Source organism: Natrix helvetica, assembly GCF_964273705.1.
Source record: "Natrix helvetica genome assembly, chromosome: 3".
Taxonomy (NCBI): domain Eukaryota; kingdom Metazoa; phylum Chordata; class Lepidosauria; order Squamata; family Natricidae; genus Natrix; species Natrix helvetica.
In genome coordinates, this window is record NC_138549.1 from 48,793,325 (window position 1) to 48,809,882 (window position 16,558).

Sequence of the window (16,558 nt, forward strand, 5' to 3'; positions counted from 1 at the left end):
TTTAGCTTCCCAAAGTGCTTCTAAAAGTCCCCAAAAGCAATTCTTGATTTAAGATCTTAAAAATTCAATGAAGGTAACAGAATTACAGGTAGTCCTTGTTTACTGACTCAATTGGTTCTGGGAAAATGGATGCTAATCAACATGGCTGCTATGTGAATCCAGAGAGATGGAGGGAGGGAGAAAGATCTCTGTGTTAACACTCTGTATTTTCTTGTACAGGTAGTCCTCACAACAGTTCATTTAGTGACTGTTTGAAGTTACAATGGTACTGAAAATGTAACTTAGAACCATTTTCACACTTATGATCATTGCAAGTCCTCATGGTCATGTGACCAAAATTCAGACTGTTATTAACTGACTCATATTTATAATGTTGCAATGTCCTAGACCATGATCCCCTTTTGTGACCTTTTGACAAGCAAAGTCAATGGGGAAGCCCAATTCACTTAGCAACTGTGTTACTAACTTCATAACTGCAATGATTCACTTAACAACTGTAGCAAGAAAGATTGTAAAATGGGGCAAAATTCACTTAATAACTGTCTCACTTATCAATAGAAATTTGGCTCAATTTTGGCTGTTAAAACACGGGTTACCTGTGCCTGATCCATTTCTCTCCCCTCCCCCCGCCTTTTTTTTGCCTCACAGGGTGGAGAAATTACTTAAATAAACTGTATCTTCCTAAGTTGTGTTGTTGTCCATTCGTCCGTCCGTCCGGTATTGCACCATGTCCCTAAAAAGTGCTAAGAGCAAGTTAACAAGCTCACTCTGCAACCTTAATTAGTTGATTAGAATCCTCCCACCAGATCATACCATAGTTTCACGCTGAAGGCTTCCGATACTGTGAATGTGCTTACTGGTCAAAAAATGATTTTGATTACTATTTATCACCACGGTATCTGCAAACAGTTGCTATCCAAGGCAGTTGTTAAATATCTCTACTGTTTCAAAATTAAACAAGCACTTGTGCATTTTCTTTATCTTTGCTCAAAAGACTTTTGCATGAAGAGTTTTATGCCTTTAAAGGCATGTGCCAGATCCCTATTGTGATACTGCCATTTCTGTGGGAAGAGGGACCTGGGTCCATTTATTTGCTTATTGCCATCTTCCTGTTTCCTACATATCCTGTAGCTCCTTAGTTTATAACCCTTGCCCTGACACCTATCTGCCCTGTGCTTCCCTTTGGGGAATGTGTAAGGGGGGAGGACAATCTGTTTGTCTCCATTCTGAAGCCTCCTGAAAGAAGCGCCTGGGAACAGTTCCTTATCTCCTTCCCAAGACAGCAATTTTCACAACACCTTCGCACCTGTGGATTGGCTCATTCAACATCAGACTGAGGGGAGGGGTTTCTAACGCCTTTATCCTAACGGAATTGCCTAAGGGGAACTTAGACCTGCTTTGCTTTTGTCTTGCAATCACTTTCTTTTCAATAAAAATTTTCTTTTGAAATACTGACGTTTCAAGAGTTTGTGCTTTATTGAACAAAGAGGAGAGGCAGACCTTACATAAAGCAGGATCTGCAAAAGCAGTCAACCAAGAGAAATAAATTTGCTCTACAGAGAGGACCCTGCAATTAATGTCCGAACAAAGCGGTGAGCAAGGAGAGGCTGAATGCTGGGGGGAGATCTCTATCACCACCCATCCAGATGCCAGCTCTATCTATCCCATCAAACACATCGAAGCCGTGTTGGAAGACTCCACAAAGCCCAGGTGTTTGATCATAGTGGGGAAGAAAGACAACTTGGATGGCAGAAACAGAGGAGTCACCCTCACCCACAGCAGCCAACAATTGGGCTAAAAACGTCAGGTGGAAGCCTTGTCAGACCAATAAGAACTGACTGAGGAACCAGATGGGAATGATTGACTCAAGAGACATGTCATGAGAGTCATGATGGAAGCTTTGAGAATCTCATAGTCCGGGGGAGCTAGATCATAGCCAGAGGTGGGGAGCGAGGCTGCAACGGCATCTGATGGAGCCAGAACCACCACTCCAGATCCAGTGGCCGCAGACCCAGCCAACGACGCTGCAGGAGAGACAGCTCCTCCACCAAACCTGCCCTGTGCAGTGCCGGCTCCTGCGAACGTCCCCAATCAGCCCAGAGCACCGCAACTGGAAAGGAAGACCCCCCCACCTTTGGGAGTGAAGTATGATGGTGACCCACAACAACTAGGGTTCTTCCTGTTGCATGTCCTCACATACATGCAAGGGTATGGCCGGGATTTCCAAACCCAGGATGCTCGAGTCCAAGTCGTCACCCTGGTCCTGGAAGCGGGGGTGGCCCGATGGATGATGAGCCTCCAGAATGCCAACACCCCCAAGCTGAGAAATTTAAACCATTTTATGATGGCTCTTCACTGCCAGTTTGACAATCCCATGGTGGAACGAAAAGCCCGCTATTGCATTAGAACAGTAAAACAGGGTCACCAGCTCGTGGCCGAATACAACGAAGAATTCCAAGACCTCACCTGCAGGGTAGACTAGCCAGAAGACATCCTGGTGAGCTGGTTTAAAGATGGTCTAAATGACTACCAGGTCTGCCTAGCCAAAGGAGCTCCAAACTGTCTAGATGAATGGTACATCCTAGCTGAAATGGTGGAGATTGACCTGGCCAGGAACCAGTACTGAGCAGGAAAAGCCTGGAAGAGATCCCTACCCCAGGGGAAACAAGAAGCATCCAAGCCACAAATTGCCCTTGCACCAAGATCGTTGCCCTGTTTCAAGTGTGGAAAGCAGCTGAGTGCTGTTCGAAAACCCCTGCCCAGAAACCTGAACACCCATCAGGCAGAAAGCCCGTGAAAACCAGCCCCCGTGGAAAATACACGTCACTAAGAAGTGGAGAGGCCGTGGAGTTTCACCCCCTCGCAAAATCGGGAAAAGGAACTCTGGCACCACCAAGGGAAGGACCAGGCCTCTCCAAAAGCAACCCTGAAGATGACCCTCTGGTAAACGAACCAATCGAACTGCTCACACTGGCCCTAAGACTAGACATCCCCAGCCCGGGGGGGGGGGGGAAGAGTAAAACTCTCAGCTCTTTTGGACTCAGGGTGCACCCAGTGCTTAATTAGCCTAACTCTGGTGGGGAAACTGGGCATCCACCTGCAGAAGCTAAAAAAAACCCATAGCATTTTGCCAGTTATTTGGATCAGTCACGGGGGCGGGGGGAGCCAGCAACTTTTGCCACAGAACCTCTAGACATAGCCATGGGGACTCATGATGAGAGACTCACATTTATTGTGACACTCGGAATGGAATGGCCACTAGTCCTGGGACTCACCTGGCTGAGGAAATGGAGGTAATCGGTCATAAGTCCAGGACATTGTTAACTGGACATTGCATTGTTAGATAGAAGTAAAATAAACAATATTAACAGTAATTTCAAGATTAGAATTTCAAGCAGGATACAAACAAATGGCAACCTCAAGTAAAAATTAGTACAGCTGAATATTTAGTTTTCTGGAACATCATTTTCAAAAATAAATTAAGAACTGCCTACAGAACATAAAAGAAAACTTACTTTATTAGATATAAGATGTATAATATATCAGCCTGGTCATGTAAAGTAGGACATTCTGTTAGCTGCCCAATTAATTTCTCACAATCCAAATCACCATGAGCATCTTTGGGCAAATGAAGAGCAGTCTTATATTCCTATTAATCAAAACAAAGCACACACCATTTTTAAAGAGTTTTTAGTTTGCCTTAATTTTCCAAATAAAATAAAAAATTATTCACACACCCCCAAAAGCAAACAAAATGACAAAAGTCAAAAGGAGAACATATAAGGATATATGGTAGAACATTAGCCATGAGTACTTTCAAGGCAGTGCAAAGTAATAATAATAATAATAATAATAATAATAATAATAATAATAATAATAATAATAATAATAATAATAATAATAATAATAATAATAATAATATAAATAATATAAATATAAATAATAAAACAATGCAGTTTGGCATAGAAAAATGTGCCACTGTATCCATAAAAAGGGGCAAAATCACTGCGTGTGAGGGAATTAAAATGCCCAATGGCCAACTAATTAAATGCAATGAAAATGAAGCCTACAAATACTTAGGCATTCTGCAGTTGGATAACATCAAACATGGAGAAGTAAAAACTATTGTCAGGAGAGAGTACACCAACAGAGTTAGGAAAATTTTAAAATCTAAATTAAATGGTGGAAATACAATCAAGGCCATAAATACCTGGGCAATACCAGTTATAAGATACACAGCTGGTATAGTTAACTGGACACAAGCTGATTTGGACATTTTGGACCGAAAAACCAGGAAACTAATGACAATGCACTACAGTTTACATTCACGCAGTGACACTGATAGACTATACCTGCCCCGAAAATCAGGTGGCAGAGGATTATTACAAGTAAAGCAAATAGTTGAAGAAAAACATGCACTGGCTGATTATTTAAAAGAAAGTCAAGAACATCTATTAATCGAAGTAAAGAACAAAAATCTACTGAAGGCCCAACAGATGAAACAAGAATACAGAAAAGATGTGATAAAATCAAGAATGGAAAGTTGGCAGAAAAAAGCATTGCATGGTCAATTTCTGATTATTTAAAAGAAAGTCAAGAACATCTATTAATCGAAGTAAAGAACAAAAATCTACTGAGTTTTCCAGCATCAGCCGCTCTAGGAGTGCTCTCTATGGTGGGCCGGCTGCTGGACAGAGAGTCTTCCGGACAGAGTCTTCCAGACAGAGTCTTCCAGCAGTCGGCCCACCACAGAGAGCACTCCTAGAGCGGCCGATGCTGGAAGACTCGGCCCCGAGTTTTGGAGTTTGGAAGTTATGCTCGGAGCGGGGCAGCAGCGGGTGGCGGCGGGCAGCAGCGGCCAGTGGCTGTGGCCTGGGAGAGCTGTGCAAGGGCTTGGTGAAGCTGCGGGCGGAACAGGTGCTCGCGCAACCCCCTTCTCCAGCCGGGCAGAGCTCCATGCACTGACCTAGGGGGTATCCCGAATGTGCCCAGCCGCGGGAGCTGGGGGATGGGCAGAGCACCACATGGATTGGCACTTTAGGGATACCCCCTAGGTCAGTGAATGGCGCTCTTCCCGGCTGGAGAGGGGATTTGCCGGGCGGCTGCTCGTGAGCATGGTTACCTCATGGCTGCTTCGCCCCTGAGGCTGTGCCCGGCTCTTCGGGAGCCAGTTCACAAGGAAGTAGCCGCCCGGCAACTCTCCCCTCTGGCCAGACAGAATGCCACTCCCCAAGGCGGCAAGCAACGTGAGCGCTCCCCCCCCCGGCTCCTGCGACTTGGCGCTTTCGGGATAACACTAGGTCAGTGAGCGGTGCTCTGCCTGGCCGGAGGGGGTGGGGTTGTCCAGAGGGTTTATTTTCGGGGGTGGGCTTATATTTTTGCCCACGCGAAAAATGTGGCAAGGCTTTAGTTTCAGGACAGGTTGTATTTTCGGGGAAACACGGTAAGACTAGAGTTAGATTTTAGAAAATAAACATTGGCAAGTGTTACAGTCAGTTAAGACATAATAGCACATAAGTTATGAAATACAAGTTTCAAAATAGCAGAGATGTACAATGTAAAGGCTGTATGTCTGTATTTGATTCTTAACAACCTCCAATATTATTGCCAAATTCCAATAGCTAGCATCAAATAACAGTTCTTAACATATTATTAACTGACCAGTAATTGGCATAATAATTTTATTTGGTTTCACTCATATTTTAGTATAAATAATGATAATCAGAATGATTAATCACCATTCTGACTATCTGTTACTTATGCATTCACAAAATGGCACTCAAATGTCACATAAAGCTACCTAGCAAAAGTGGTTCCCATTTGGGGTCAAGGGCTACCTCACTATTTTTGTATGATTAGATCCCATGTTTGGGTTGGGTTAGGGAAAGAAGATATAATCAAAACATAAAGTAGTTTATCAAACAGACATTTTCCCATCCTATCCTTTCTTAAAGCCATTAAATTTAAACTTACAGCTGATTGTGTGAAACTCTATCTTTGTTCTAATTGTACATCTTTGACTTTGATAAATGAATTATAGTAATTTATATAATGAGTAAGTACAATATTTTCCAAAACGAAATAATAGAACTGCTTACTTGGTCCACTTGTGGATGAGGGGAGTCAACTAGGTTCAGAGATTTCCGGTGAGTGTTTAAAACCTTTGTAGGCAAGGACATTGAAACATCTGGAAAAAAATTATATAAAGCGATTTTACAGATCTGTTACTGTACAAATCTAAATGCTGCTGAAAATCAAAATATAAATGATACTGACGCTCAGTTAGGCAATATAAGCAAATTAGTTTAAACGAACTCCAAATACCATTTGGAAGAAAAGCTGGTTTGTTATGGAGTAGTTTGTAATATTGAAAGGGAAGAATGGGCATTGGTCTTACCTTATATGCCCGTTCTCTGGGAGGTGGAGACAGCATCCAGGAATGGGTTTACTCCATCTGCCATCCAATCGGACTGAGTCTGTAAACTGTGATGACACACTTCCTCTGGTAGCTCCTCCCAGCTTTTGATGAAGGAGTCGCTGCACACTGACGTGGGATGGTGAAGAAAGGTGTCCTCTCAGACCCAGGGCCGGACACACATCTGGGTGGGACTGGATGCTATCTCTACCTCCCAGAGAACGGGCGTATCAGGTAAGACCATTCTCCATAGTGGTGGAGACAGAATCCAGGAATGGGACATACCAAAGCCTGGCTTGTCCTTATGGGTGGACCATTGTCCGGTCCAAAGTCCCCTGAGCTGTGTGTACTCTTTGTAGAACCAAAGGCAGTTTCTGACGAGGTGAAGCTGTCCAACTTGTAATGGCAGATAAACAGGGACGGAGAGGCCCAGGTGGCGGCTCGACAGGTACCTTCAATCGAAGCCTGCGTTGCCCATGCCTCAGTCGTGGCTGCACTCCTGGTAGAGTGGGTGATAATAAGTCTTGACGTTGGTAATGCCTGTGATTCATAGGTTTTTGCAATGCAGGCCGTGATCCAACGGCCCAAAGAAGATGGATTCACCTTGTTGCCCATCATGTCAGGTTGAAATGAGATCAATAAGGATTCTGTGTGTCTCAGAGAAGAGGTCCTCCTGATGTAAATGTGGAGGGCCCTCTGTATGTCTAGCGTGTGCCACTTCCGCTTTAGATGATGGATTGGTTCAGGGCAGAGGTTTGGCAGCACAAGCTCCTGGGCTCTGCGGAACCATGTGTTTACCTTCGGAACGAAGGATGGGTCCAGCCACAACACCACCCTGTCCAAATGGAACACACAGTGGTCTTGTTGTCACCGACAGGGCTGCCAGCTCCGACAGCCGCCTGGCCGATGTGACGGCCACCAGGAACGCCATCTTAAAGGTAAGGTAGCGTAGGCAGGTTGTCCTCAAGGGTTCAAAGGGAGCCTCAGTGAGGGAGTTCAGCACCTTGGACAAATCCCAAGTTGGATATCTGTGAAGTACTGGGGGCATGACACCCGGGATTGTCCCCAACGAGTTCCAGCTCCCGTCACATACCAGCCCAGAGGAACAGACTCCAGAGGCAGAGGTAGATGCAGAAGACAAGGTCGTTGTGGTCCAAGTCATGATCCACAAGCTCCACTCACCACATTGGCCTTAACCAACGATCCACAACCTGATCCAGAGTACGACAGACGGCTTTTGTGGACTTTGGATAGTGGCGCAGCTTTGCACATCAATTACAGAAAGGAACTTTTCACAGAGATGCACGAGCCAGAATCCGATCTACATGAGCTTTATTCTTTCTCCAATCATCCTTGTAAGGTCATGGGAAAAGGAACTGTTTACGTTGAAGAGCTCGATACATTCATCCCTGAGGTTTATTACATACCTTCAGCAACCAGTAATTTGCTTAGTCAAAGTCACTTGTCTAGAATGTTAAAGTTCCAGGTTCACCACCTCAAAAAAGCAAGTTACATAGTTAAAAATGGAGATATTGTTGCTGAAACCATGCTAATTGGTGGTGTTTATTACATAAAGCCAAAACCTAAACCGCAAGCACAGGCAAGTATACAAACTCCAAAAGAGGAGAGCACAGGCCCAGAGAGAGTTACTTCAGAGAGAGATCCTGTTGCTACTCCAAAGGCTCCTAAAGCCAACAAACAGAAAATAAGGAAGCAGATTGCTCAGAGCAAGCCTGAGGTTCCTCATGAAACTGTTAACGTTGAAAATTCACTAACTGGTAAACCTTTGCATTCCAGGTGTATCCACAAGTGGCATAGAAGATTGGGGCACGCCAGTTTCTGTGTTCTTAGGAAAATGCTGGAGTTCGCAAAGGTTTGGATCTAAAGGGGTGTAAGGTGTTTTTGGATTGTGCAGTTTGCAGGAAAGCTAAATCCAAAGCAGCAGCCATTCCCAAACACGCTACACGCCTGTCAACACGCATTTTTGATTTGGTACACACTGACATAGTGGGTCCTTTTCCACCAACAATTGGTGGTAAAAAGTATTTTCTAACAATTGTTGATAATCATTCTAGATATGGATTTGTATATCCTATGAAAGAGAAATCTGAGACCTTTCAGATCTTTAAAGACTTTGCAGCATTTGTTTCTACCCAATACCAAGTTCGCATCGCCAGAATCCAGAGAGACCATGGTGCCGAATTCATGTCTCAGCGTTTCCAGGACTGGATGCGTAAGAATGGAATTCTTCATCAGACATCCGCTCCGTACACACCGGCTCATAACGGAGTCGCAGAACGAAGACAAGGGGTTCTACAAGCCATGATGCGTTGTCTTCTAGAAGATGCCAATCTCAGTAACATATACTGGGGTGAAGCTATCAAATATGCAAATTACATTGTCAACCGTACTTGGAGCAGTGTAATAAATCAAACTCCTTTCTTCATGATGTATGGCTACAAGCCTGATCTCAAGAACCTCCACATTTCTGGTTCATACGCTATGGTGAACATTCCCTTAGCTCAGAGAAGAAAAGGAGGTCCAGCAGCAAAGAGACTGAGATTTATGGGTATTGATGATAATTCAAAATGGAGCAAATTTATTGACCCTAAACATGTAATTGTGATTTCACAATCTGCTAATTTTGAGGAAGATATTGACTGGTCCAGGATTCATTCCAATGATCCTGGAGTTTATTTTCCTAGATATGATGTTGCAGATGCCACAACGCCTGATGACCAAGATTCACAGGCAGATATTCCTTCTACCAGTTCTTCAGAACCTGAAGTTCCGTCTTCGCGAGCCGCAGATGCTGATGCTAGCGACGAATGTGAGGACGAGGACGAAGCAGAAGAAGAATGGACTGTTGTTCCGAGACGTTCCAAGAGGATCACAAAAGGAATTCCTCCACAGCGATATTCGTGGCAACTGACAAAAACACCCTTGCCTTTGATTTGCAATGTTACACTTCCTCCTGATACGTTTACACAAATCAAGCAGCTTCCTGATTCAGAGCAAGACAAATGGTATCAGGCAATGAAGGATGAAATGGACAGTTTAAAGAAACTTAATGTATTTACACCTGCAAAACCTCCAGCAAACAAAAAAGTCATTGGCACTCGATGGGTCTACAGAATCAAAAAGAAACCAAATGGTGAGTCATTATACAAAGCCAGACTTGTAGCTCAGGGTTTCGCTCAATGTTATCCTGAGGACTACACAAACACTTACTCACCGACAGTCAGAACTGAGAGTGTAAAAATTGCTTTAACCACTGCAACTATTCTTGGTTTAGAAGTTTTCCAGTTTGATGTGGACACGGCTTATCTACATGCTGACTTAGATGAAGAGATCTATGTGAGAGGTCCTCCAGGATTCCGACAGCAAGAAGGGGATACCTGGTTCCTAAACAAAAGTCTTTATGGTCTGAAACAGTCAGGTTTAATGTGGTACTTATGTCTTACTGACAAACTAAATTCAATGGGCTTTATTAAGTCCGAAACTAATGAGTGCGTGTTCACAAAAAGATCTAACAATGCATATGAGATAATTCTTGCTTATGTTGATGATATTGTTTATATTGGTCCAAATAAGAAAATGAGTGGGATTTTTGCTAAAAGTTTGCAGAGATACTTCACACTGAAATCTTTAGGTCATATTAGCACTTACTTAGGTGTTCAGATTGACAAAACACAGAAGGGGTTTAGTCTTTCACAAGAGGAGAAAATTGACCACATTTTGCATCATTGCAACATGAAAGATGCTAACACAACGAAGACACCCATGCAAACAGATTGTCACAACTTAACACATTGCAATGATGCAAAACATGGTCAATCCTGAGTTCGAAGATCAAACACTTTATCGTTCAGTCATTGGGTCACTGTTATACATTAGTAGTTGGACCAGACCCGACATTAGTAGTTGGACCAGACCCGACATTGCACTTAGTGTTAATCTCTTATCTCGACACGTAGGTAAGGCAAAACAATTTCATTGGACATGCGTTAAGAAGTTATTGAAATACCTGAAGCACACTAAACACATGAAGTTATTGCTAGAACCAACACATACTGATTATGCAGAATTATGTTGTTATACAGATTCTGATTGGGCAAGTGATAAGAAATCACGCAAAAGTACTTCAGGTTGCATGATGTTCCTAAATGGTTGTCCTGTTTACTGGCAAGTGAGAAAACAGAATTTTGTTTCGTGTTCATCTAATGAAGCTGAATATGCTTGTGTTTCAGATGCAAGTAATTCTCTAACATGGTTTGATGCTTTGATCACAGATAGCACATTCGATTCGACCAATCACTGTGATGGAAGATAATGAATCGGTGGTTTATATTTCTGAGTCACATTTCACAGGTTCTAGGTCCAGACTCATTGACATTCGTTATCAATACACAAAGCAATTAGTTAAACAAGGTTTTGTTAAATTGCAATATGTATCTACAGGTGATCAAATTGCTGATATGCTCAACAAACCGCTTCCAACAGCTCAACATGAGTATCTGCGGAAGAAGATGTGCCTTATTTGATGATTTTGATGATGTCCGCTCAACTGGCAAAAGAAGGGGTGTCACTGCGTTTATTTGGTTTGCCAGCTGTGCCTACATTCTGGGTTATACGGCAGAATGAACTGTCTCTTATCAGCAATGATTCACTGCGCATGTCATACATTCCATACCTTCATCTTTACTTTCTTCCTTTGTACGTCTGCCAAGGCAGACAGGAACTCTGCCAAGATGTAATTATTTAGTTAGTAAGTTTGTATTTTTACTTTATTTACAATAAAATGTTTTTCTTAAAATATGCCTCAGGTTTATTTTGGTTATTTCAAAAGTATGCTTCAAGGATATGCCAAGATCCATACCTCATTAATTTACAGGGCGGAATTCACACCCTGACATCCCCCACCTCTGAAGGATCTCTTGGGTAGGAAGTGCTGGCTGCTCCTACCTTCCCTGTCCTGCTGCTGACCCTGCCTGGGGGAGGGGGGAATTGTCTCTGTGGAACTGAATCCCCCGTCCGACCCTTGAAGGGGTGAGCTTCGAAAATAGTGTGGGAGGTGAGCCTCAGTATGCTGATAAAGAAATAGCAAAATCTTGCATTTGTCCCTGGATTCAATCAGGAGGGTTTATAGGGAATTCCCAAACAAGCAATGAAGCTCTGTTGAAGGAGGAGGATACCGTGGAAGCTTTTACTGTCCAGGCGGCGGCCTGGTGGCCTTTGACCAAGGTCTGTTCCGTTCTTTTATCCTCCAGATGGAAGGCCTCCTCAGGCAACCCATCATGACAGAAGAAGCAGACAGGGCTACCACAGGGGCATTGACTATGGGGACCTCTAGGGCCTTAGCTAAATCCAGGCCATTATTAAGAGCCGTTTGTCCTGATTGTTTGGAAAGGGACACGACCCCGAGGAGCACCACATCCAGGAATAACCTAGGAGATGGAACCACTTCCCTCTCTATAGCAGGCTCTGAGAAGAGAGAATCCATCTGGTCTGCTGACCCAGTTGCGGCCTCCTGTCTAGATTAACTGAATCCCATATTGGCAGCCTTCCTTAAACAGGAAGGACTTGAATAGGGAGGGCTGGAAGAGGCCCACATAGGCAGATTAGTCGGGGATTAAGCCCTCGTCATCCAACAGGTCTGAGTCCCTGCGTGCTTCCTCCTCTCCTGACAGTGAAGCCTGACTGGGAGATACAGAAGGAAGGTGCTCTGGAGGGGCATGAACCTCTGAGATTCCCGGGCCTCCCCATGAACAAGTGACCTGAGCCTCAGAAGTAGCTCTGTGTTGCAATCCAGCAGCAATCCCTTGCCTAATGGCCTCAGAGATGATGGGCGCCATGTTGGGAGGAGGTATAACCACAGCTGGCTCCTGAGTGTGGAGACCTGCTGCAGTAAGAGTGAAGGTGGCCTCTGCATTGGAGATCCTATGTCTGACTTGCTGCTCCCTGTTCGATGGAGATCTATGGTCTGGTGGAGAGTTAGATAAACTCCCGCCTTCTTCCAGGTAATGGGAGACAGAAGGAGAAGGCAGCTCCTCCTCACTGTCCAGTGACATTGCTGCCTGCTGGGGGCTGTCGCAAGTGCAAGGTAGCTCTAATGGCTGCAATGTAAAGGGTGTGGGCTGACCTGCCCTGTGGGCCGTTGATCGGCAGCCCTCCTAGCTGCTTCCTTTTGGACCTTTGCAAATTTGTGGTCCAAGGCCCTTTGACACCAGCCTTCAGCCCGCTCCATGGCCTTAGAAGCCATTCTGTAGTGCCCCTTAAACTGTGACTCAGAGGTAACTCTCTTTCTAGCAGGCCTCGATCCCAAGATACCTGCTGTCTCCTCTCCATGAGGGGAGGCGATCTGAGGGGTTTCAGTCACAATGGCTGAGTTCCCCAAAATGACAGCTGCCATGTTTAGTCGCCTCATGTAAGTGCGCCCAACGGGATCTCACTCGTGCTGCCCTTCTTCTAATTGACCCCCCAAATGGCTTGTAAAAAGGTGCTGTGTATCTGCTCAGGGTCAAGGGTTATAAATGGCTCCATGCAGTGGTGAGTCTCTCACCTTCCTGAGCGCTGCTTCAAAATGGTGCCCGACACTCTGTCACTGCTTTAAAATGATGCCTGTTGTTCAGTGTCGCTTCACAATGGAGCCCATCACTCTGAGGTAATTAAAGTGGTGCCTGCTGTTTGTCGAGGTCTGGGGCTAGAGCTGCAGAGTAAAAACTCGTGAGCAATACCCCTAGCCTATGTTGGGACCGCTGCTGATGGTGGTGGTCGTGGGGTCAGCGTTCTGGAGCGTTGCTCATGGGTGCTGCCCTATGTCGGCTGTTAGCCAAAATGCCGCCTTGCGGCCTTCAGCCCTTCTCACCAGACAGAGAGGCTGCTCTTACTTGATGTCAAAGGGAGCCAGCCTCCAAAATGAGCCTTTGTAGTATTGTGATGAAAGATAGCTATTAATTATCCTAGAATGGAAGAGAGGAGAAAAACATGTCTAGTTCCAAAATAGACTGAGTCTAAAAGCTGGGAGGAGCTACCAGAGGAGGCGTGTCATCACAGCTTTCAGACTCAGTCTGATTGGATGACAGTCGGAATAAACCCATTCCTGGATGCTATCTCCACCATTATGGAGAATATATTGTCATTTCTAAAGTACATTTTCATAAAAAGGAAAGGTTAGAAGAATCAAAGTTTGGTTATACATATCTGTAACTTCTATTTAGATTATTATCAATATTCTTCTGCCTAGAGTAAAAATATTCTAACACTTGTGTTCAAATCCAGAAAACATGAGAATATCCCTGTATCACCATATTTAATAATATCCAACATGTTAATCTCTAAATGTATGAAATCTTACATATGCCCATATTATTTCATGCCCATATGTCATATAAGAATGTACAAAGCAGCACATTTGGCTGGGACTTTAATGTGCTTAGCTTACTGTCACAGTTTCTAATCTAACATGTTATTCAGACTAGAAACTCTGATTCATAACAAATTCTAAACTGATATTTGCTTTTTAAATTTTACATGTTATATTTCCCAAATTTTATTATAACTCGCATTCTCTCCTCAGGGCAAAACAGATTCAAGGAACCTGGAATGAAATAACTACTAAAGAGAAAAGGAAAAGGAGCCAAGGAGTGCCAAGTCTAAAGGTTCATTTGGTTTTGGCTTTCTCAAAGTGGTAAATCATGGCAGTTTTATGTACTAAGAGAGCCATATAATTTCCCAAATACTGAACCAGGAATTGTTATAGTTTGCACTCAATTTTGTTCTGATCTTCCCTTTACTTTTAAATTTTAACAATTCATAATTCATAGTTTATTGTAATTATCTGCTTTGAGTGGTACGCATCTCACCGTTAATTGTATTCCTAAATATCTCACTTTCTTTGCTATTTGAATGTTTATTCTTTCAACCAATTCATTTTTCTGCCCATTTGTCATATTTTTCACTAACATCTTAGTTTTTTCTTTATTTACCCTCAAACCGACTACTTCCCCATATTCTCCCAGTATTTCCATTAGCCTCATACCAGACCGCTATGGTTTTTCCATAATAAACACCAGGTTGTCTACAAATGCTTGGAGCTTAAATACTTCCTTTTTATTTTCTAGACCCTTAATTTGCTCATCTTTTCAGATTATCCTCGTCAAGACCTCCAACCAAATGTTGGATTCTTATTTCTGTTTGTACTTAACAGCAATACTTTTTTCTAACCATTTGTGACCACCTGGGCAAATTTCCCGATAAGTATGTATCATGATAGTGTCTGTTCTATTAACTATTTCTACAGATACCTGAAAATAAAGCCTCTGTTTTTTTGTAAAATGTGCTGTAATCTTACTAAAATATTTCATGTGAGATGACAGATTTTTGCAGTAGCAAGATGTCAGCATTTACAGGCATTCCATCTGTTAAATAGTATAGTTTTTAGTGTTATAAAAACTTACTTGGAACATCCAGTCCCTTAGCCTTGGCCATGATTGATAGTATTTCTCTAGTAGAATGAGCAGCACTGAACACGTAGGATGAGCCTGTGCCTTTTCTGAGTGGAGGCAAGTATGATTTCAGAGCAGTACTCTGTAACATGCTGTTTATGTACTGGTCCAGTTCATCCTGGCTTTCTGTCAAGAAACATTCAAAGAAAAGCTGTTTGAAGTAAAGCACTTACGCCTCTGTCCAATTAACCTTATATTTTGTCATATACAGGTAGTCTTTGACTTACAATCAAAATTGAGCCCAAACTTTCTATTGCTAAGCGAGACATTTGTTAAGTGTCACAGTTGTTAAATGAATCACGGCAGTTGTTAAACTAGTAACACAGTTGTTAAATGAATCTGACTTCCCCATTGACTTTGCTTGTCAAAAGGTCGCAAAAAGTAATCAAGTGTCCCTACAACCATTATGATGGTTGTAGGGACACTAAAATCATCATAAATTTGAATTAGTTGCAAAGTGGCCAAATTTTGATCACATGGTCACAGGGATGTTGCAACAGTCATAAGTGTGAAAAACGGTCATAAGTCACTTTTTCAGTGCTGTTGTAACTTCAAACAGTCACTAAATGAACTATTGTAACTCAAGGACTACTTGTACATGCTTTGAGGAAGGCAATAACTTTTGTTCTATGTAGCATTCTGATTTGAGTCACCTTATCGAGGAGTTTGATGGCATATAAATTTAATAAATAAATAAATCTTCAGACTTTCTGAATATTCACATAAGATGTTAAAATTAGTGATTGTGTATACTCTCAATATTTTAAGATTTTTATATTTTTCTAATTCTTCCAGCCTCAGTTTTTCATAGAAAGCCTCTTCAACTATTCTGCTATCCATTGAGTCCCAAATTCCCTTTTAGAATATCAAGACAATTAGTCCCTCTGAAGTTAAAACAACTTTGAACAAACCACACAAGCATACATGCTGAAATGTATTTTCTGATATACTGTAGTTTTTTTAGTTTTTCCTTTTTTATTAATATTACCGATCAAATTATTTCCAAGTTGCTTTTTGGCATGGCATGGACTTAATTTAAATTTTTAACAATGCTTGAAAAAAATTAAACAGAAAAAAACATATTTTAAAATAACAAAGAATTGAGGTAATTATAATATAATTCATATACACTCCTCTTTAACTCCTCTTTTAAAATTAAATGAAAGAACCTCTATGATTTCCTCAGAAAGATTTTTCCACTGAGAGGATGAGACAACGTTGCGACGATACAGACGTGCTGTCTCGATGCTCCGAGATCACAGCCGATACTTTTGCCGCTGGGTGGTCCAATCGGACCTAAACCATCCCGCAGAGACGGTGAACAGGAAGAATACGTCTTGCTGATCTCAGGGACATCGCAAAGTCCGTGATCGATGCAAGAGAAGTTCTTCAAGCCAGCGACAAAAATCCAGCCAAGGCTCATGAAGTCGGGGCGGCTCCAAAACGGAAGGACACAGAAAGACAAAGTGTTTCCAGCTGGTGAGGAATTTTTACCATTTTAAAAGAGACTGACTATAAAAAACTTAAAATTAATTTAAATTGGAGAACAGAAGAAATAAGCGGCGGGATTAAGTTTGGAATGGTTTTGGACAGTGGGTTATCTTACTTTTTAAATGCTATGTTCATGGATGGAATT

At 42.7% G+C, this 16,558-nt stretch overlaps 1 protein-coding gene across 10 annotated transcripts in view; it reads right to left on the bottom strand.

The window, feature by feature from the left end:
- Nucleotides 1-16,558, bottom strand: part of PHKA2 (phosphorylase kinase regulatory subunit alpha 2) — a 142,266-nt gene that overhangs the window by 57,936 nt on the left and 67,772 nt on the right. For all 10 annotated transcript variants that reach the window (XR_014175110.1, XR_014175111.1, XM_081949547.1 and 7 more), the window contains exons 20-22: nt 14,875-15,048; nt 6,099-6,187; nt 3,516-3,649 (exon numbers count right to left, since the gene is read on the bottom strand). Coding sequence is in view for 8 of the 10 variants with exons in the window: in XM_081949547.1 (XP_081805673.1) it covers nt 3,516-3,649; nt 6,099-6,187; nt 14,875-15,048 (397 nt within the window). In the remaining 2 variants the exon portion in view is untranslated. The remainder of the gene's footprint in view (nt 1-3,515; nt 3,650-6,098; nt 6,188-14,874; nt 15,049-16,558) is intronic.